The sequence below is a fragment of the Ovis canadensis genome, chromosome 18 (genome assembly GCF_042477335.2).
Source record: "Ovis canadensis isolate MfBH-ARS-UI-01 breed Bighorn chromosome 18, ARS-UI_OviCan_v2, whole genome shotgun sequence".
Classification (NCBI taxonomy): Eukaryota; Metazoa; Chordata; class Mammalia; order Artiodactyla; family Bovidae; genus Ovis; species Ovis canadensis.
Genome location: NC_091262.1, coordinates 71,209,748 through 71,232,483, shown reverse-complemented (window position 1 = coordinate 71,232,483; position 22,736 = coordinate 71,209,748). Strand labels below are relative to the sequence as shown.

The 22,736-nt window shown below is 51.7% G+C and overlaps 1 protein-coding gene across 1 annotated transcript; it reads right to left on the bottom strand.

The window, feature by feature from the left end:
- Nucleotides 1–1,358: 1,358 nt before the first annotated feature.
- CHGA (chromogranin A) lies at nucleotides 1,359–14,975 on the bottom strand. The gene is made up of 8 exons (XM_069560243.1): nucleotides 14,232–14,975; nucleotides 13,409–13,455; nucleotides 10,791–10,884; nucleotides 9,885–9,953; nucleotides 7,347–7,445; nucleotides 5,162–5,605; nucleotides 3,980–4,455; nucleotides 1,359–1,842 (listed from the first exon to the last, which is right to left on the bottom strand). The coding sequence occupies exons 1-8, from the start codon at nucleotides 14,638–14,640 to the stop codon at nucleotides 1,759–1,761; spliced, it is 1,722 nt and encodes a 573-aa protein (XP_069416344.1). The 5' UTR covers nucleotides 14,641–14,975; the 3' UTR covers nucleotides 1,359–1,758.
- Between the last annotated feature and the right edge of the window lie 7,761 nt (nucleotides 14,976–22,736).

Here is a 22,736-nt window from a genome sequence, read left to right as displayed (position 1 = left end):
AAAATCATCGCTTCTGTAAAAACCAAGAACCACTGGCTCTTTTGATTCGGCTGCATGTTTGCCCCATGTGATGATGGCACAGGTGGCCCGTCTCCAGGAAGGGGTATTTCAGGGACGAGGTGTCCCGTGTTCTATTTGTTAACTGTTCCTGGAGGTGGATGTTGTGACCGTTGACTAGTGGAATACATTTAGTGTCGTGTTTGTCATTTCGATAACTGTCAGAGTTGTGGGGGGATTTATAAACCTGTCTCATTGAAATGTGAATAAACACCTCATGGTACCAGCTCGTTGGAGAGTCCCTCTGTGCTTCACGGATGGGTGTCAACAGCAGTGGGCCCGCTCACCAGGTTAGGAGAGGCCCAGACTTGCCAAGACCCCCTCAAACGACTTGTGTCATCACTGCAATGGTTTTTTGGTCCAGGCTCTCTAGACCCCTCGAATCCTTGCCATGATCTGGTGAGAAGCTAAAAAGTATTATCCCAATTTTGTAGATGAGGAAACTGAGGCTGCAAGAGCACCAGAAATGCTCATCCAAGCTCTCTAGCTAGGCTGGGGATTCCAACTGCAGTCTGATGTCAAAACCCACGTTCTGCAGGCAGTGGATTTCTTGAAGTCAGGGCTTGTCCAGGTCATTTCTGTGTGCCCAGGCCTGCCAGGCTCAAGGCAGCGGCTCACAAGTGTTTGATGAATGACTGAACAATTGGCCCTGATATTCAGCTAGTCCACTCCGGTCCAGCAGAATAGCCTGTCTGTTCTGATTCATAATTCTACAGCCCCGTGTTTACATGTCTGGGGCATCACTCTTGCTGAGACTTTGATGACTCAACTCATCCTCTGAGCCTGTTTCCTTGTTCTCCAAGCTGAGACCAAGACTACAGTGCTATAGTGAACTGTTAAGTTCAAGAACTTCAAATGCCCCAGAGCCCTGTGCATGTTCAGGTCAGAGGAGATGACAGATTTGTGCCGAGAGGGGGCCTGCAGCTCAGAGGCCTGAGTCAGGAAGTCCAGAGCTGGCTGGGCCTGTGGCCTTGCTGGCGGGTACTAACCTGGGACTGTCAGGATCTATCCAGCACAGAGCAGAGGCTGTTTCCCAAACCAGCCCCGTCCCTGCCTGGCCTGGCTCACGTGTGGCTGGGGAGATGGGGGAAGTGTTATTTAATCCCATACGCACTTTGGGGCAGGTGTCAGCACCCCTACTTCACAGATGAGGAAACTGATGTCCCAAGCAGCAGTGTCTCTTGCTCCCCAATCACCGGGCTGGAAACTGGCCCAGAGTCACCCCAGGGGGACTGAACCTCCCCTTGTCCTTCTGCCTGAATCCATCCATCCCACCCTACTTTGAGTCAAGATGGGGCAAGTTCAGAGAAACAGGAAAGAGCCCAGAGCAGATTTATTTCCCTTAGATAAATGTCATACACAATATAGTCAGGAGTCCTCAGCTTTCACCTAAAGGTCAGTACTTATTGCAGTTAGGCCCAGTGGTTCTAGGAAACTTTGAGAAGGCTGCCTGTGTTCAGAGACAGGATAATCGTTGAAAGGCAAGGGGTCTGCCCTGCAGCGGGGCGCACTGGGGCAGGGGTCAGGAGCAGGAGGAAAAGAGCATGGGGGCAATGGGGTGGGCTGGGCTTGGGCAGGCTGGGGGCAGCCTCCCTCCCGGAAGCAGTGCCCAGGGCCGTCTGGCCAGGACCCGCAGGGGGGACAACAGAGCCGGGACCACGGGGTTTCTTGGGGCCCTGGCTACTGGGGCCAGTTGTCGCCTCAGCCCCGCCGCAGCTCCTCCAGCTGGTTGGACACCTTCTCCAGCTCCGCCTCGATGGCTGACAAGCTCTCCAGCTCCTGGTCCTAGGAGAGAACCCCCAGAGTCACCCGGGCGCTGGAGTGTGGAGTGCACAGTCAGCCTGGTGGCTCCTGGCCCAGCTGTGTGACCTTGGATGTGTGGCTTTGCCTCTCTGAGCCTCATCTATTTCATGGGGACAGTGAAGCTGCCCTGCTGCACCGCTCTGAGAAGCTGGCCTGCAGGAGTGTGTGCCCTGACCCCATACTTTCCCTGGTGGACTCTTATTCAGGCCCACCTCCTCCTCAACGGCTCTGGGCAGGCATGTGGGAAACCAAGCCTCTGGTGCCTTTCAGAGCTGCTTCAAGTCCCCCAACCCCAGGCTAAGGCTGTGACAGTGGCTTCCAGGGTGAGGCCATGCCTGGGTGTCCTGTCTGCTGCAGGCCTCCCTACCTGAGGGGCAGGGTAGGGATGTGAGCACTGCCTGGACGGGGCCTCCATCCTCTGTCCCCGTCACTGGGTCCCCAAGCTCTGGCTACCAGGGTGGTCCAGGGCAGCCGGGGACTCTCTGGGACTGACGCCCACAGGAGCATGCCCTCAGAGTCACAGCAGGAGTCAGCCAGACCCCAGCTTTGACCGAGAGGGGTGGTTTTCCAGGAGTCCCTGCCTGAGGCCCAGTGAGAAGAGACAGATAATGGTTGCCAATGAAATGGGGGCCCTAGTGGCTCCCATCTTGGAGTAACCCACCAGGCAGGAGTTCTATGATTCTGGGGTCATTTTTTCTAAGACCTTTGGGCTGAGTTGGAGGGCCCTGCCCTGTCCAGTCCTCAGGACTCAGGTCCCTATTTCTCCTGCCTGTGGTCCAAGGGCCCCTCTGCCCATGGAGAAGGGAAGCCAGTCAGTCCCTCAGGGCCCCTGGCTCTCCCCAGCTTCTGTGGGTGGGGAAGGCAGTGATGAAAGGTACCAGCCTTGGGGAGGGCTGGGAGGCAAGCAGCTGCTTCCCAAAGCCCTGTCCCCTCAGCCCCTGGGGACACAGGCAGATGAACTCTCAGCGCCAGCTGCCAAGGAGTCATCTTCTCCCTCAGACTGCTGAGACCCAGTCTCAGGCCCAGAGAATGGGTTGGGGACCTGAGGAAAGGGCCGTATTGTCTTCTGGGTGGGCAGAGAAGAGCACTGGGGCCAGGGCTTTGGATACGTCCCAGCCCCCATAAGGCCCTGATGCTCCTCTGAGAACTAAAGCCTGAACCATGGACCACCCCCACAAGGCCTCCCCCAGCTCCAAGGTGGTGTTGCCAGCCTGCCCCAAAGTCCCATCCCATACCCTCCCATGGTAACATGTCTCCACACCCCTCTGAGTTTCCCAAGTAGCCTGGGCACGGCTAGGGTTTCAAAGCTCGCGTGCGTTCTGATCATGATAATGAGGTGGGCAGAGAGGACTTCTTACCCCCATTTCACAAATGAGGGAACCGATGAGGCTCAGAGAAGGGGAGCGACCTGCCCAAGGTCACCCAGCTAGGAGGAGGTAGACCCCGGGTCTTCTGGCACACGCCCATGCCTCCCCCACCAGCCACCACCAGACCCTCCCCACTTTGCCATTGGGGTGGGAAGCAGGGACTGAACCTGGGAAGAGGGTGTGGTTGGACTGCCTGGAGGTCAGGAGGACACAGCTGGACCAATGGTAGGGCCTCCCCAGACACCACCTGTCCCTTGATGCCCCCTCCTGTTCTGCCCTCCCAGCTCGCAAGGCCAGTGGTACCCCGAGCCTGGATTCCCCCAGGCAGCAAGTGGCCCTCCCAGGTCAGCCCCCGCCAGGTCCTTTAGTTTCCAGACTCTCTCTATTTAAAACTCCAAGCAACATCCATCCATTCTTGTCCCGCTTCCAAACCTGCAGAGGCTCCCTACGCCTTTCGGACAAAGGTCCCTCCCAGGGCCTCTGGGATCTGCTTTACTCGCCAGCTCTTCAGCTTCTGTGTGCTGATCTGAATGTTTTTGTCTCCTGTCTGCCTGTCTGCCAGCTTTCCTGGGTGCCCCCTCCCCGACACGCCCTTTCTCCTTGGCCTTCCCAGTCTCCTGAGCGCCCCCTGTCCAGGCGCCTCTCCAGTCCCGACTCCAAGGGGACAGTGTCTCCTCTGTGATGTAGGGCAGCACGTCTGGGTGCAGCTGCCCCACAGCAGGGCCCAGGGCTGGCTCCCACCCCATACCAACCTCTGGCCTGCGGTTGGCACTGCCCTCCTCCTCCTTCTTCTCCTCTGGGTAGCCGCGCACCTGGAGGGGCAGGCCGGCCTCCACGCTGTCCTCCCGGGAGTTTGGCCTCCAGCCTCGCCGCAGCTGCAGCCCGGGGCCCCTGAAGCCGTAGCCCCGGGCCTGGAAGGAGAGCCTCATTGAGCGGTCAGGGTCTTCCTCTTCTTCCTCCCCCTCCAGCCGCTTCTCGGCCGTCAGCTCCTTGGCCAGCTGGTCCATCTTGCTCCATCGCTTGGCGTCCTCCCACTCCTTGGAGAGCTGCTCCTCCTGCTTGGGCTCCCCGCTCTTCCCACCTCGGAAGAGGACTTGGGCCCCTGCCATCTCCTCTTCCTCCTGCCGGGAGTGTGCCCACTCCCCCTTCCCCTCACGGGACTTGGCCTCCTCAGCCCCCATCTTCCTGGCTCCATCCACGGCCAGAGCCTCGGGCCAACCTGGAGCAGCTGGTAGACAAGAGCGGGAGAATAAGGGAGTGGCTGCCACCTTTCTGGGTCCCTGCCGCTCCCTTAGGTCTCTCTGTGGCCACTGTTGCGACCATAGACCCCGTACACCAGATCCAGCTCAGCCTCTCACAACAGACACCCCTTGGAGGGAAAGGCCACCTCGACACCATGCTTTACAAGACCCTCTAAAGCTCCAAGTCATCTCTTCCTTTAGCCCTCTCATCCCAGGAGACCCAACCCAGGGATGGCCCAGCTGGGGAGGAAGGAAAGACCCTGATCAGGCCCTCAAGAGGAGCCAGGACCTTTTCCTAAGCCCTGGTTGAAGCTAGCAGTGTCCCCAGACCAGCCTGTTCCCTGCCATCATGCTGCCCCTCAGTTCCCAAATCCCACCCACTCACCCTGCAAAGCCCCTCTCCCCTCCTGGGGGTGGAGAGGGGCTATGTGGACTAGTGGGAGGTGCAGGGTTTTGGAACCAGACAAACCTGGGGATGGAATCTCTGCGTGTACTACAAATCAGCTGTGTGACCATGGGCAGATTACTTAACCTCTCTGAGCCTTGGTTTCCCATCTGGCAGATGGGAATAATACCTACCTTTCAGGGTTGTTGAGAAGGCAGAATGAGATTATGGATCAGGGCACCTCCCTCCACCCATCCCCCTCTCCCCAACGCATCCGCTGAAGTCTCAGACATCATACACAGTCTCACCCCTCTGCGTCTCCTTGTTGCCGAGGCTTGGGGGTGGTTTAAATGCTGCGGTGGTGGGGCTTTCTTCCTCCGGGACGGCCTTCTCTCCAGCCTCGGCCTCCTCCCCCTTCTCCTCCTCCTCTTCTCTCTCTGTCTGCCTCCCTTGCTCTGCTCTCAGGCCCTTCTCCCTGCCGGCTGGACCTTGGGAGGGGCCCTCGCTGTCCTCCTTGGCCTGTGGGCCTGGGTGTTTCGGGCTGGGGAGGCTGGCTAGGGGGTGGGCATTGGAGGGGGCCTCCTCCTCCTCCTCCCCAGGGGCCTGCTTGTCCTCCTCAACCTTGAACCCCGGCCCAAGCTCTGGGGAGGCCTGAGGCCTGTCTCCGTCCGAGTCTTCATCACTCTTCTCCACCTCTTTAGAATCGTCTCTTTTTTCTGCAGCATCCTTGGAGGACACCTCTTCCATCCCCTCTACAGAAACAACAGAGCAAAGTCAGGCCCTGAGGACCAGGCTGCACATCGGATCTCCCCGGGGCCCAATTTCAGATCTTAGTCACTGTATCCCTAGGCTTCCAGCAACCCCAACCCAAAACACACATAAGAGAATTAGGGTTGCCCTCTCCACGTATGGGTTTGACCTCAGCACAACGGGACTGTGTTTCTTTCTTTGTAATTCTGCTTCTCGAAGGAGGATGTGATGACCCCTTGAAAATGACCCCAGAAGATAGAGCCCTGAATTTAAAATTAAGACAGCAGTTGAACTGCGGTCTGATCTTGGGCAAGTTAACCTCTCTGTGTAATGGGCACCATTACTGTGACTTCCTTCTCCCTTCTGCAAGCATTCTATCTTGAGCGTCCTGTGAAAGTATTCTATTCCTTAGTATTTGTCAGCTTTCATTTAAAGGTATTTACTTGTACCTGCTTTTAAGACAGCTTTTCATCTAGTAAAAATCCCTCCCATTGCTAGAAATGATTACTGTCAAACAAGTCACTACCAAGTACATTCCACCATTTGACTCCAGGACTCCAGGTGGAAGTCCTCCCATGCCCACTTTACAGAAACTCAAACTAATCCTTAGAAAGGTAGGGTGACTTGTCTGTGCTCACAGATGGCAGAGCTGAGCCTTGAACCCAAACCTCCGAATGCCAAGTACAGGGTGCCCTTTGCACTGACATGTGGCTGTCTCCCCAATGAATGCTACACTATTCCCCCTCCTACAGCCCATGGCAGATAATCAGAGTCAGCCAGACACTCGTTTCCATGGAACCAAAATGTGTGAGTCCCTGCCGAGCCTCAAGCAGCCACTAGGGTGACAGCCCTGGCCCATGTGAGGGCACATTGGCAGGTTTCCCCTCTCAGCCCCAACGGATGACCGCTGAGGTCCCTGCTTCTAGGAACTGGCCCTGTTCACTCACCTTCCACGTGCAAAGAGCAGGGCTGTGAGGATAAGTGTGTGACTGTTTCTAGACAGAAAGGTGAGTTTAACAGAGCATCCCTCTGACCTAAGCCATGATCTCTGTGACCCCTAAAAGCTCTCTGTTCTCAAGAAGGATGATCCAGGACTTTCCTGGTGGTCCAGTGGTTAAGAAACTGCCTACCAGTGCAGGGAACAGGGGTTCAATCCCTGGTCCAAGAAGATCCCACATGCTGTGATGCAACTAAGTCCACGCACTAAAACTACTGCACACGGCAACTTGAGAGAGGCCGCCACTGACCCCACCTGGAGAAAGCCCGCACGCAGCAACAAAGACCAGACGCGGGCAAAAAAAAAAAAAAAAAAAAAGATCCAGATTCAGCTAGTATTTTAAACCTACTCCTCTGGGATCTTGCTGCCCCTAGGCTATGCCAGGGCACCACTAAATTCCCCAGAGGACAGGCACTGGGGGCAGGGGCCCTGCCTCAGTGGCCACTGGGAAGAGTTGAAGCTGCCCACCTGCCAGGCCTCCTGCCCGAGAGTGCCAGCACCTGGGGTGGGCAGATGGGACCCATCAAGGGCTGCGGAGTGAGACGTTCCATCTCCAGTTATGCCTTGGAAAGGTACTTCAACCTCCCTGGGTCTCAGTTTCCCCATTCGGAAAGAGAAGGCAATAACAGCTTCCTTACAGGACCCAAAGGAGGGGCTTCTGACTGCTCGGGAGCCTCGGTCTATTGTAACTTCTGTTCTCTTCATTCTCCCGCCCCTGGTCTCTGGCCAGACGGGTTGGCACTGACCTTTCGGCTCGGCCTGGTCGTCTGGCTTCTCGAGCCCCTCTGAGGGTCCATCCTCATAACTGCTGCGCTGCTTCTGCTGCTGCGTCCGCTCCCTGGCTCCTGGATAAGAAGACGAGAACAGCGTCCCATTTGGTCTGAGCCCCGCACGGCTGGCTGTGAGAATGGAGGCCTCTGTTTCCTCATTCGTAAAACTGGGCACGTCCTGTTCTGGGCCTGCCCAGTGAGAGAATGAGGGGGCAGGAGCTGGTGGGGGTGGTGGGGAAGGCTGGCTGCCCTCTCCCAGCTAGGGCCCATCACACGACCCCACCACCTCTCTGCTTCTCACCTGCGAGGTAAGAACACGCCCTGCCTGCTGCCTCACAGAGTAGTGAAGACTCAGAGTCGAGGGCTCCAGGGGCAGGAGCAGGGAGTGGGGGACCCTTAGGACCTGGCTGGTAGCTAGGTCAGTGGTCCCCAACCTTTTCGGCACCAAGGATTGATTTCGTGGAAGACAATGTTTCCATAGATCGGGTCGACGGGAGGATGGTTTGGGGATGATTCAAGCTCAGTAGGGTTCGAGCTTTAAGGAGGATCAAATGCCGCCACTGATCTGACAGGAGGTGGAGCTCGGACGGTAACATGAGCGATGGGGAGCAGCTGTAAATACAGGTGAAGCTTCACTCGCTCACCCGCTGCTCACTTCCTGCTGTGCAGCCCAGAGATTAGGGACCTCTGGGCTAAAGGACCCTGTAGTAGGAGGTAACAGTGACTGCTTGTCCCCTAGTGGCGGCTCTTGATTCAGGCAACACCTGCCCTCATGGACCCCCATAAGCCCAGGCAGAACACCTGTCTGCATCAACCCAGGCTGCGCTGCCTCCTCTGACTGTCTCCACCCACCTCTGGTTCTTGACGGTGGCCCTGGCCAGGCCAACTCTGCAGCCAGTGCTGGTTTCCCTATGATGGGAATTTCTGGGGTGGCCAGAGGTGCCTGACATAGTGGCTGTGGACCAGGGATTATGCCCAGATCTGGCCCCTGGCCGAGCAAGCTTCACACCTCCTGGTTAATCCTTTGCCCTGTGACCTTGGGTGACCTGGGCAATCCAAGACTTGGGTGCTCATCCATAAAACAGGGTAGCTGCATCGTAAATGCTAGGACAGAGGTGTGCAGAAGGCATTATGAGGATGCAGAAGAGGGAGTGGGTGGATAGGTAGATGGGTGGATGGATGGACAGACATGTAGATCTATGTCATCCTCTTTTAACAGAGAACAACAATGTACCTGTATACTGGACACCGTTTATACTGAATACACATACGTGTGTGTATATGTGTAAACAGATGTTTTGGGACACATCTTCCTATCATAGTCTTCATTGACATTACATTTAATTATTTAAATATAATGTCATTCAATAATTAATTTAAAAATTACCATATTGTATCCTAGCAACCACATGCAGTGGATATCTCCTCCAGGACAAGTGAGGGAGAGGAACAACAGTGTGCTAACTTGGGGAGGGCCTCAGGGAGCCTTCCAGCTGTGATTATTTTCACTCACCTCTTCCCCCAAATTGCTTTCCATTCGTACATGTGGCCCAGTCTGCCCCAGAGGCCTCAGAATAGGGGCCTTCTCTGTGCCTGTGCAGCCTTGTGCCCCAGCCCACCCCATCCAAGCCAAGCCCTGAAGATGAGCCTTTACTTCCTTTGCTGGGAGATACGAGACTCCTGCTCGAGGGCCCATTCTCAGAGAGAGGCACAAGGGTGCCCATGCCCCCACCCCCACATAAACAGCCAAGTAAACCCCCAAGTAAACAGGAGGTGCAGGGTCAGGACCCATTTCTTCCAATTTTCCAGGAGGCCTTCTATGCCTCACAGGAACCCAGGAAGGAGCCTGAGGCTGGGCAAAGTAGCTAACTCCATGGGATGACATCAGCCTAACCCTCCACTCCCAGTATCCTATCTGGGCTCTGCTTGAATATCCTCAGTGATAAGGAGCTCACTACCTCACAAAAATCACTCCATTCCCAAGAGCATCAGTGGATTTTTGTTAACCTCTTGGAGAAAGACACACCTCACTCTGAGAGCACACTGGAAGTCTTGGCTGTGTTTTGGGGCAAGCAAGATCCTGCTTCTCCCATCTCCCCTTTGAGCGGAAGCTCACAAGGGGAAAGGGGCCCCTCCTCTCTCCTGGAGACCAATTTCTTTCCCATTAAACAGAATAGAAGTCCTCTCTGTAACCTAGTCTTGAAAGTGCCCCCTCTAACATGGCTGAACTCCAGAGACTACAGGTTTTTAGAAGAGCTGCATCTGGTCTTGGGATGTCCTTAACTTATTGTGTGATCTTGGTCAGGTTACTCAACCTCTCTGGGCCTTGATCTCTGTAAGTGCATGAATGATAGACTGGGCCAAGTGGCACAGAGGACCCAACCTTACCACCCTATAACGAAAAGGTGGTAAGTGAGGATCAGAAACAAGACCTTGCTCAACCTTCCATCATGATTTTTCTGACTCTCAGTTACTGGAATTCACCCAGATTCATGTGCAGTGGTTGGAAAATACCTTGGAGAGCGAGGTCTTGGAGCTCTTTCAGCAAATTCTGATGTCGCAGGATTGAGAGGATCCGTTCATCTGCAATGAAGGGGAGTCGTTACGGGTGGTTTCCAGAAGACAGCCGAGAAAGAGATTGCCATCAATATTTTCAGCTGAGCACAAGGAACTTATTCTGGAAACTCAAAACCCTGGTGGTAGCAGCAAGATTGGGTCTGGAGATAACACTTCTGAAACGACTTCCTTTCCAAGTTTGCTATTGTATCAGGAAGGTCAGCCACTGTCCCTGCACCTAGACTTCTGCCAAAAGATGGCATCTCCTGCAGTGATACAGGAGTGTCTCTAAACACAACCTGTTTTCCCATCTCCATGCCTTTGCTTGAGCTGTCTACTTCACCTGGAGTACCCTCTTTTTCATTTTTCTACCTATTGGTTTCCCACTTTTCTCTTAAATCCCAACCCTAATGCTAATGTTGGATCCAGCCAACACTGACTGCCTCCTTGCAAAAGCTTTTCCCTTCTCATGCTCATCCACCCCCAGTATTCCTTTATTCATCACACAGGGGCACCTACCAGGTGCCAGTGGTTGTCCTCAACACTGGGGATTTAGCACACAAAATCTTCACCCACAGGGAGCTCACATTCTGGGGGCTTGCTGTTCCCAGCCCTGGTTTCATTCTTCCCAGAATTCTAGTTAACTGTTCATATCACTCCCCTCTGCTAGACTGTAAGCTCCAGGCACACAGGGCTGTTCGCGCTTCATCTCTCAGTACCACTCAGAGCTCAGCACAGACCTGGCTGAGGTGGGCACTTGGTCAGTGACTACTGAATTGTTGATTTCCATCAAAAGCCACACACCCATGTCCTTGCCTCCCAGCCCAGCAGGCAGCAGCCCCTCATCCCGAGCTTGGCCCATACCTCCTCGGAGCGTCTCAAAACACTCCTTGCTGACCGGCATGGGGCTGGGCTTGGAGAGTGTGTCAGAGATGACCTCGACGATACACTTCATCACCTGGGAACAGAATGGGGCCAGTTGGGGCTGGTTTGGGTGTGGGGCTCAGCCCCTGGAAGTTCCAAGGCAAATTTCTAAGGAGGACATGAGGATGCTCACTTTTGTTTTCAGGACTCCATGGATGCCTAGCTCAGGGGCACAGCTGTGCTTCCTAAGCTGGACAATAATAGCAGTAATACTAAAAATCCACATACAGTGCTTACCAGGTGCCAGGCACGCCAACCACTTGGCCAGCAGGAGCCCCTCTAAGGTGGGGGTGGGTACCCCGCACCCTCTCACCCCAAGTGTTTCTCTACAGATGGGGAAGCTGCTCCTGGGCATTAGAGATGTAGTCCCACAAAAGTACTTCAGTCTTGCAGATGCCCCAAAGGTCAGCTATTGCCAGGAAGCCTTTCTGGACCACCCAGAGGAGAACAAAATGCCTTTCCTGGCTCTTTCCTACTGGAAACAAGACTTGGAAAACTGTCTCTAAATATCTACGGGGTTGTCCCAGGCAGGGAGTGACAGCCTCACAGCCTGGCTCCATATTCACCGGCTGAATTCCCTGGCTGAATGTGGGCATACATCTACTACATTTGGGTGCCCATCCCAAGCCTACAGCAGCCATTTCTCTGAAAATCGTGTCCAGGGCCCAGCAAGGTGCTGTGGATAATCAGACATCTGATAAATGGATGATATCTGAAGATGGTGCCAACTGTAGGGTGACATCCTAGCTGTGTGATCTTGGGCAAGTGACTTGACCTCTCTGAGCCTCAATTTCCTCCTCTATAAAATGTGAGTGAGAAGATCTGACTCCCCTCCCAGGGTGATGGGGCACAGATGGGAAAATACTCTGTAACGCATGGAGTGCCACACACAGTCAGGGATGGATTCGCAATTTCCAGCCTGCTTCAGCTGCCTAGAGCTGGGCAGAGGAGCAGGAAGTGTCAGACAAGCATCAGGCAACACAGTGAGGAGTGAGGGGGTGGAAGGCTATGTCTATGGGATGCCAAGGCAACCCGTTCAAGGATCCAGGATAGCAAACTGGCAGACAGGCTCTACGGTAGTCATGGCATCCTAGATAGAACACACGGGTCTTCACCAGCTGCTCTGGTGTCTCTGACCTAGGCTGCTGCAAACAATATGATGGCCTAAGTGTCTCCCATAAGGAGCCTGGCAAGGAACGGCTTAAAGCCTGCCCCCTTCCTGCAACCACAAACCTTGCACTGGGAATATCAGATAACCACAAGTCCATGAGGACAGATTCTGGGAGAGACGAATTGGGTATGGGTCCCAAGAATGATGGGGAGGTCAGGAAAGGAAGCTCTAGGCTAGGACTAAAAATGCTTATTTACTGAGGACCAACTATGTGTCAGCAATTCGCAGGAGTCCTATTCCTTACCAGGGCTTCCCTGGTGGCTCAGCTGGTAAAGAACCTGCCTGCAATGCAGGAGACCTGGGTTCGATCCCTAGGTTCGGAAGATCCCCTGGAGAAGGGAAAGGCTACCCACTCCAGTATTCTGGCCTGGAGAATTCCGTGGACTGTATAGTCCATGGGGTCGCAAAGAGTCAGACACAACTGAGTGACTTTTCTTCTTTTCATTCCTTACAACTTCCCTCAAAGGAAATGTCATTATAGCAAGAAAAGGGAAAGCTCAGATAATTCAAGGGATTTGTCTCAAGATGACACAGCTACAATGAGTGGCAGCGGATTTTTCAATTTAGGTCTGTCTGTAACTAGTGAATAGGAAATTTTAAATGAGCACATTGAGGTTGAAATCTCTTTGATGCTTTGGGTTTCAACTATAGCCTCTCTAAAGAAAATAGTTCCTAAAAAGGCAGGGAGTAGAATTTCTCTAATTCACAACTGAAGATATCTGTGAACATCAGAAGCTGGAAAAACAGCCCCAACTCAGACTTGAATCAATTTTGGGTATATGCCCAACACAGTGTCTCTTGCTAGCTACAGAAGCCCCCATCAATGTCTTCCAAGTCCTTTCCTGGGTGACCTCCACCAGAAGCCCCAGCTGGCCTGGGTGCTGGAGCCATGATCAAGAATGTTTTCGTTGTGGACCTTTGAGAGAGCCAAGGCTTTAGCAACTGTGGGATGGGGTAGGTGTATTGCTGGCAGAGCCTTGGGGAAGAGCAAAGGGGGAGGCCAGAGCCAGGCAGATGAAGACTGTTCTCGCAGGACAGTGGACAACCACAACCTCAGAGCAGTCACCCCCACCAGCCTGTGGTAGGCCTACAAGATTTGGAGTGTTCAAGACAGTGGGCCTGGCTCCTGGGCCCAGTGGGTAGGACACAGGTCCCACCAGGTTGCACACCCAATTCACAGGAGGCCAGGGACGGCCCCGCAGCAGGCAAGCAGGAAAATCTAGCAGACTTTGATATCTTCTTTTGCAAGCTGTCCCCAGGCTCAGCAGCCGCAGTGCTGGCTCCTGGATTGATGCCAGACTCCTGCAGCTGCCCAAGAACTGGCTGTGAGGGGTCCACTGGGGTCTTCTGCCCCCCCATCCTGGGGCATCCCCATCCCCCTTCTTACCTCAGTGTCCCCTTTATTCATGGGGCTGTTCACAGGCAGGGCAATGACTAGGAAGAAAAAGAGAGCGGGGGTCACTCTTCTGCTCTGAAGGGAGAACCCAGTCCTTCCAGACTGGGTTCATCAGGGGCCTGTTCACCCCAACGCTCCTCCCTAAGACCATCCCTACTCAAATGAGATGCGGAGCTGATTTTATTTCCCTTCCCAACTGCTACCCTCATGGGGGTGGCTCCCACAGGCTGCACTGAGAGCCTTAACCCTTCCCTTTGTGAAAGCTATGCTCTGGAGGGGCTGTGGGGGCAGAAGCCAAGAGCTATGAAAACAGGCCAGTGGCTGGGTGGGACTGAAGTAGGGTAAGGCTGAGGCAGAGAGACCCCAGAGGTGATGGAAAAGAGGGTGAGGTGAGCGGAAGAGATGGAGGAGGAGGACTGGGAGGGGTAGAAGTCAAGGGCAGACAGACGGTGGGGAGCAGGAGGAAGAAGGGAGAGAAAGGGGAGCCAACAGCGGTCCTCCCATCTCCCCAGATGACCTTGGCCAGCCACAGCGCAGAGCCGGCGCTGGCCACAAAGCAGCCCAGACGTGGGGTGGGGGCGATAGGGAGCCCTGTCCCGCGGGGTCGAGAGTCGGAGTCAGAGTCAGGTCTGCGGGTTCTGCGCTGAGGCCACTCTGCGGGGTCAGGTGGGAGGCGGGGCGCTGTCCGTGGCGCTGAAAACTCGCCGCGCCGGAGGGAAGGCATGAAGGGGCACGCGGCGCGGCGCGGTGCCTGGACCTCAGGGCCGTCAGGGGCGTCCAGGACCCTCTCCCCCAAGGGCCCGCGCTCGCTCACCTTGCCCCGCGCAGAGCAGAAGCGCCAGGACCGCGGCGGAGCGCATGGCGAAGCCGGGGCGCCGAGCAGCTGGCGGTCTGGGGCCGGCCACGGCGCGCGCTCGGGCGAGGGCCGGCTGGACTGCTCGCTCCGGGCGGGCTGCGGCGACACCGGCGCGGGGATGGGGTTTGGTGGTGCAAGGTCTCCGTGTGCGTCTGTCTGTCGACCCGCCCTCCGCACTGGGCTCGGGCACTGCAGCACTGGGGCATGCTCGCGCCCCGCTTATATACCCTGACCCCGGAAATGACGTCATCGGATCCGCCCCTACCCCTTTCCCCATCTCTCCGGGGGTCTGGCAGCAGCTCGCCCCGCCCCCCCCAACCTCCACTCCCACCCCCTCACCCCTGTCCCCGTTGCGGGTGGCCCCCATTGCACACAGTTCTTGGGTGAGGCACCCAGGCGGACACGTGACTTCAGGAGGTGGCACAGGAGATTCAGCTGATAGTCCAACTCTCGACGGCTCCACCGACCTGCTGTGTGTCCGTGGGCAAGTCACTTCAAGTCTCTGGACCTCCTGTTCCTCCAAAGTGCGCTGAGGTCCCCACCAATTCTAACACGTCACTCCTTGCTTCTGAGGGCCTTTGGAGGGGGGCTCCCTTTCTCCATCTCACTGGCTGGAGGCGTGCTCACCATTCTGGGCTCCCTCAAAAATCTAGGAGGTCCCCTAGAGGTCCCTGACCCCTTGTCTGAATTAGATCTCTCTCTGGCAACCCAGTTTGTACTTTCACAGTTTCTAGTTGTATATGTATTTATTTATTTGAATAATGTTTAGTCTTCATTGCTTTCAAAGTCCTGAGCAGGACCCTTGACACAGAGTAAATCCACTTAATTGGTAACTGTTGAAGGCACTGATTAAAAGTTCATCCCAGGAACAAGTGAAGCCTGGACTCTGGCCGTTGGTGGACAGCACTCATGGAGGGTGCAAGGGCGGAGAAGGGAACAGTTCTTGACACCAAAACAAAATAGGAGCCCTTGTAACTTCTACTCAGGAGACCCAGTGCAACCTCCTAGGGTCACCTTCTTGGGGCTGGTTACCCATTTGTGTGTTTGAGAACAGCTCTTATCTTCTCTTGTGTGTATGCTCTTGTGTGCCTGCTCAGTTGTGCCCGACTTTTTGTAACCCCATGGACTGTAGCCCACCAGGTTCCTCTTCCATGGGATTCTTCACGCAAGAATACTGGAGTGGGTTGCCATGCCCTCCTCCAGGGGATCTTCCCGACCCAGGGATTGAACCCGAGTCTCCTGTATTTCCTGCATTGCAGGCAGATGCTTTACCACTGAGCCACCGCGGAAGCTGCTACCTTTTCTTGAGTGTTCTCAAAACCCGGATGCTTTGTGTGTAAGGCTAGTTTCCTGGTTTAGTTCTCTCTGCCCTGGGGCCCTTATGTTCTTGCCGCAAATATTGCTCTCAACCTGAGGGCCACACTGAGAGCCCTTTGCCACCTGTCCCTCCCCACCCCCCACCCCCCCGCCAATATAGAGAAGCTGGTATCTGGCCTTCAGTGTGACATCATTTAAGAGCCCCTTCTTCTTCCTGTAACCCTCCCCTTCCATCTGCTGCTGCTACTTCCCACCACTTGCCCCACGCCTATGCCCACTCCCACCCCAAAGGAGAACCTGGCAGAAACCAGAAGAAACTGAAATGGTCCTGTTCATGCATTTAGTCATCCATTTAACTACTACTTGTTAGTCACCTACTACACGCTTAGAGCCTGGTGAGCTACAGTCCCTGGGGTTGCAAAGACTCTGTGCACAAACACATAGACTAGCACACACATGCTTAGAACACCTTAGAGAAGACTGAGCGACTTCACTTTCACTTTTCACTTTCATGCATTGGAGAATGAAATGGCAACCCATTCCAGTGTTCTTGCCTGGAGACTCCAATGGCCGGAGGAGCCTGGGGGGCTGCAGTCCATGGGGTCGCGCAGAGTCGGACACAACTGAATCGACTTAGCAGCAGCAGCAGCAGCTGTTGTAGGTATGCAAAGTGTGTCAGGTGGGAACAAATGCTATGGACAAAAATGAAGCAGGGAAGTGGGGACTGTGAGCTGAGGGAGGAGTTAGCTTATATTTAAATAAGGTGGATCTAAGGAGGCCTCACCAAAGAAGTGACATTTCAGCAAAGCCCTGAAGTTGGTGGGGGAAGGGTTTCGTGTTCCGGGGCAGAGGGCTCCAGGTAGAAGGACCGCAGGTCCAAATGCCCAGAGGGAGGAATCGGAGGGAGACAGAGGGCAAATGGCCTGGAAACCAGAGCTGACCAGTAATGTGGAGTCTGTCTCAAAAACTTGGAAATGCACACAAATACAGAACATCACTGGTGCTCCCACGACCCAGGCAGTATTGATCATTTTAAAGTATATGTTCTCTACACTAAATAAGTAAGTGTTAGTCACTCAGTTGTGTCCACCTCTTTGCGATCCCATGGACTGTAGCCTGCAAGGCTCCTCTGTCTATGGAATTCTCCAGGCAAGAATACTGGAGTGGGTTGCCATTCCCTTCTCAGGGTTCTATACACTACTGTGTATAAAGTAGATAACTACTGTGTATAAAATACATAACAAATAAGAACCTACTGTGTAGCACAGGGACTTCTACTCAGTGCTCTGTGGTGACCTAAATGGGAGGGAAACCTAAAAAAAGAGGGGATATGTGCATATGTACAACTGATTCAATTTGTTGTGCAACAGAAACTAATGCAACATTGTAAAGCAACTATACTCCAATACAAATAAATTTTAACAAACTTTTGATCTATGACTGCTGATGGGAATGTAAATTGGTGCAGCCACTCTGGAGAGTTCTTCAAAAAACTAAAACATAGAGTTGCCATATGATCCAGCAACCCAGCTCCTAGGCATATACCCAGGCAAAATTATATAATTTGAAAAGATACATACCTTCCTGTGTTCATAGCAGCACTATTTAAAATAGCCGAGACATGGAAATAAATGTCCACTGACAGATGAATGGATAAAGAAGATGTGATATGTTTACATAATGGAAAGTTACTCAGCCATTGGAAATAATAATGCCAAAAATAAACAAAGTGTATGTTCTATAGTCTCTGTTTAGTCTGTTCCATTGGTGAAGGGCAATTCCCAGTGGAAAACGTCGGCTGAACACTCTGAAAGCCTAAGGACCTCAGGCCCTTCAGATATAGGTCATCCTGAACGTGGTGCAGAGGTTTGCGGCATGCAACCTTGTGCAGGAACCTCTGTAGCGTCTGCAATTCTTTTGTTTCATTTTATGTAATAGAGCTTCTTGGTCAAAGAAAATGGACATTTTAGGATACTTGATGTGCATTGCCCAAAAGCCATGAAGAAAGTTGAACCACTCTCCAAAAAGTGGGTTTTTCTCTTGGGAAGTTTCAGAGCCCCTGCCACCTTCCTCGGAGCACTAGTTCTCCCAGAGCCTATTTGCCTCCCTGAAGCTGAGCATAACCAACCTGCAAAAATGTCCCAAACTAGGCTTTACAAGTGACGATGCCAGTAATTAGCATTTGCACCATTCTTTATAAGCTCTTCAAAACGTTCCATCATTGAGCCCTTACAGTACCCCTAAGCCTAAATTAGAGCAGGACTTTTTTATTCTTCTTTGCAGACATGCAAACTGACCCAGGATATTAGCATGAGCTTCCAGGGTGCTATACGGCCAGTGAATGATAAAGTTGGACCTAGAGCTTGTTTCGCTCCAATGTCCATGTTTGCCCGCACCACCACCATCTCTCATGATTCCTCACATGCTGTTACCACTCCCTGGAATGCCTCCCATTACCATCCCACTCCCTCCCCTATAGCCTGGCAAATGCTTCCATCCTTTTTAGGACCTGAAGTAATTGCTCCCTCCTCTCTGCCTCCACAACACTTGTGTGAGCGTTTATCACAGAAGGCTGGCATTTTTTTTTTTTTTTTTTTGTCTCTCGATCCTTCTATCTAATTACATGTTGAATTCCTTGGGGTTTGGTCTGCATACTGCTCATCTTGTGATTTCAGTTTCCTGCACAGTGCTGGGCACATGGTCAACACAATGGGTAATTGAAAGAAGACAAAAATTCACATCCGTTGACCCCATGTTTGTCTTTGGGCTGGTCGGTTAAGTGAGGAGAAGCGACTGGAAGGAAAAACCCTAAAATACTATGAAATAAGATGGGGTCTTATTTATCCCTCCCACAACAGCCCTGAAGTGAACAGTTAGGATTTGCGGGGTGGCTCTGTTATCCTCAACATACATTTTGATATCAAGACAGCTGTTCCAGTTGCCATTATTTCTCTGCCATCTCAAAGCAGGCAAAGGGTAGATGGAGGCCAAGCAGCTTCTTTGTAAGGTTCTGATGCAGACCCTGCCTGTATCACTTCTCACAATCCTTTGGCTAGGACTTGGGCACATGGACACACCTAGTTTTCAGGGAGACTTGGCAGCCACAGGTTCTGATTACTAAAGGAAGCTGGGATACTGGAGGACAATTTGCATTCTCTACCAACAAACCCATGGGGGTGATGCCAACACCTCACCATTGCTGAAAATTTAGAACCAGGCACTGTTCTAAGAGTTTTACACAGCAGCCCTACAGATGGAGTTTTAACAACAGAATGGAGCCCAGGGATGGGAGAGCCTGGTGGGAGGCCATCTATGGGGTCGCACAGAGTCAGACACAACTGAAGTGACTTAGCAGCAGCAGCAGGAGGAACCCAAATACCCTAAGGCATTCCTCATGAATTAGTGTCTCTTGCATACATCTAGAATGATATGAATTATGCACTTCCATTGGGAGGATTGAGAAAATAACCACTCAAATAATTTCTGGGCTGTGGTTCTTAGGAGGAACCCTGTAGGGTGCTGGTGATGGGTCCCTTTTAAGGAGCCAGGCACTGGGTTTGATGCTCGTCTTTGTTTGGGTTTCCCCAAAAGCAGACCCTAAGACCACAATCTGAGAATGCATTATTTGGAAATGATTTCATCAATAAGGGAGAAGGAAAGTGAGACAAGGAAAAGAAAAAAAAAAAAAAACAAAGACAATGAAATCGGTATTGATAAGCAAGTTACCGCTGAGTGCAGTAGAGACTCAGTCTAGCTGGGACTTCTTGAGAAACTGTGTAGGGCATACCCCAGGATTTTTCCACTGGGGCGAGGATGTTGGGATATTACCTGTTGATTCCTTTCCCTCACCGAGGGCCTCTCCTGGAGATGCTGACTTCCTATTTGCTCTAAGAAAGGCCCAGGCAAACCACCACTGCCAAAGAATACCTTCAGGCAGAGAAACACTGGAAGCTGTTGGCATGTATGGGAATTGTCTACAGGTAGCCTCCAAAGTGGCTCAGAGGTGGGACACTGACATCTGCTATAGGGTTTTATGCATGTCATTTTATTTCATGTTTGCAATAAACCTGTGGCTAAGATATCAACATCTCTGCTTCTCATATGCAGAAGCTGAAGCTCAGAGAGATAGAGGAACTCTTCCAAGGTCACACAGCTAGGAAATGGTAGAGTGTGGGGACCAGCCATCTGTCTTGTGCCACCCACCCTCCCTTTGCCATGCCTTATGCCCTTCAGCAGCCTTATATTTAACTGGTCTTCAGCAACCCCCACCCCAAAGTACTTCCTCCAGGCTTTCTAAGGCTTCTCAGGTTTGAGAGAGGCGATTGATGTTTTTCCAGTGGATGAAGCGTGGAGAAAGGCTCTTTTTTATTGCTCCAAGTCTATACATGCAATCTCCATAAAAAGCAGGTCATGGCTTTATATCTAAATCTTCGAACAAGTTCTCTAGCCAGCAATCTGATTTCTAATCAGATCAGTGCTCCTGAGCGCCTCTTGTCTTGATTTTCTGGAACTGCTTCTGGTTAAAGCAAATATCTCTCATCGGATGCCCATGGTCAAGTCTTCGTCTTTTCCCCTAGACAAATCTTCTCTCTGTGAATCACTCCTGCTGAAATGCAAAGACCTGGGACAGAAAGCCAAGATGTGGTTAACTCTCCATCAGTTATGCAGTAAGAGGGAATCAGAGAGGAGGGGGATCTGCTCTGAAGGTGGGCTTAGCAGCCCATCTTAGGCTCATGTTGGAGCACCAGGGAACCAGTATTTCTCAATCTACCCACTGCTCGTGGCTTCCCATGACAGTTTCCCAGATTTGCTGCCAAATTTTGATCCACGCACAGAATGTGTTATGATTATAGCTAAGTATATATACTGCCTTGGTTTTGTATGTTAGATGAAGCAGTGAGCTGAGTGGGTGGTGGGAGCTGTAATATAGCTCACTGATAGCAAGAGGCAGGGGGCAAAGCAAAGTCAGGAACTCTTTACCTTGTGAGCATATGGCGAGCACTGTGGATTAGACTGTTCAATTTCCATTCCAACCCTCTCGGCTAGGGGTTGGGGGGGTAGAGGTAGGAAAACTAAAAACTACATTTCCCAGATCCCCTTGCAGCTAAGGACCTGGATGTGACCTGTTCAGTTGTTAAGTCACGTCTGACTGGTTGCAACCCCATGGAGCACGCCAGGCTCCTCTGCACTATCTCCTGGAGGTTGCTCAAACTCATATCCATTGAGTCGGTGATGCTATCTAACCATCTTATCCTCTGACATTCCCTTCTCCTTTTGCCTTCAATCTTTCCCAGCATCAGGGTCTTCTCCAATGAGTCAGTCCTTCACATCAGGTGGCCAAAGTACTAGAGCTTCAGCTTCAGCATCAGTCCTTCCAATGAATATTCAGGGTTGATTTCCTTTAGGATTGCCTAGTTTAATCTCTTTGCTGGCCAAGAGACTCTCAAAAGTCTTCTCCAGCACACAATTTGAAAGCATCAGTTCTTTGGCATTCAGTCTTCTTTATGGTCTGACATTCATACATGACCATAGCTTTGACTATATGGACTTTTGTTGGCAAAGTGATGTCTCTGCTTTTAATACACTGCCTAGGTTTGTCATAGCTTTTCTTCCGATCATCAAGCATCTTTTAATTTCATGACTGTGGTCACTACAGTGATTTTGGAGTCCAAGAAAATAAAACCTGTCACCACTTACATTTCCCCCCCTACTATTTGCAGTGAAGTGATGGGATTGGATGTCATGATCTTAGTTTCTTGAATGTTGAGTTTTAAGCCAACTTTTTCACTCTCCTCCTTCACCCTCATCAAGCGGCTCTTTAGTTCCTCTTTGCTTTCTGCCGTTAGAATGGTATCATCTGCCTATCTGAGGCTGTTGGTATTTCTCCCAGCAATCTTGATTCCAGCTTGGGATTCATCTAGAATTTTGCATGATGTACTCTGCATATAAGCTAAATAAGCAGGGTGACAGTATACAGCCTTGTTGTACTCCTTTTCCAATTTGGAACCAGTCAGTTCTTCCATGTCTGGTTCTAACTGTTGCTTCTTGACCTGCGTGTAGACTTGTCAGGAGACAGGTAAAGTGGTCTGGTACTCCCATCTCTTTAGGAATTTTCCACAGTTTGTTGTGATCCACACAGTCAAAGGTTTTAGTGTAGTCAACGAATCAGAAACAGATGCTTTTCTCGAACTCCCTTCCTTTCTCCGCGATCCGTGAATGATGGCAGTTTGATTTCTGGTTCCTCTCCCTTTTATAAACCCATCTTGTACATCTGGAAATTCTCGGTTCAAGTACTGCTGAAGCCTAGCTTGAAGGATTTTGAGGATTACCTTGTGCATGTGAAATGAACATGATTGTACGATAGTTTGAGCATTCTTTGGCATTGCTCTTCTTCGGGATTGGAATGAAAACTGACCTTTTCCAGTCCTGTGGCCACTGCTGAGTTTTCTAAATTTGCTGGCATATTGACTGTAGCACTTTCACAGCATCATCTCTTAGGATTTTAAATAACTCAGCTGGAATTCTATCACCTCAGCCAGCTTTATTTGTAGTAATGCTTCCTAAAGTCCACTTGACTTCACACTCCAGGATGTTTGGCTCTAGGTAAGTGACCACCATGGTTATCTGGGTCATTAAGACCTTTTTTGTATAGTTCTTCTGTGTATTCTTGCCACCTCTTCCTAATCTCTTCTGCTTCTGTTAGGTCCTTACTGTTTCTGTCCTTTACTGTGCTCATCCTTGCATGAAATGTTCCCTTGATTGATCCAATTTTCTTGACGATATCTCTAGTGTTTCTCATTCTATATAAAGTAGATAAATAGCAAGGAACTACTGTATAGCACTAGGAGTTATAGTCAATATCTTATAATAGCTTATAATGGAAAATAATCTAAAAATAAACAGATATAGATTGATGAATAGTTGAATCACTTTGCTGTACACCTGAACTAACCCAGCATTGTAAATCAACTATGCTTCAATTTTTTTAAATAGTTACAAAACAATAAAATGTAAATAAGCACATTATACAGTAGATTAGAAAGTAGTGATGCTGGGGAAAATGAAGAAGCAGAGCAGAGGAAGGGGCTTAGGAAAAGCTGGGTGGGAGGGTAGGCCCCATTGAGATGGTAACTTGATTGAGGACTT

Excerpts from the sequence above, each read along its gene's own strand:
- CHGA (XM_069560243.1), bottom strand. The coding sequence starts at position 14,640 with ATGGGGGCCACCCGCAACGGGGACAGGGGTGAGGGGGTGGGAGTGGAG. Across the intron at positions 13,456-14,231 it reads TCTGCTCTGCGCGGGGCAAG|TCATTGCCCTGCCTGTGAAC; the intron begins GTGAGCGAGCGC and ends TTTTCTTCCTAG. Across the intron at positions 10,885-13,408 it reads TGAATAAAGGGGACACTGAG|GTGATGAAGTGTATCGTCGA; the intron begins GTAAGAAGGGGG and ends TTCTGTTCCCAG.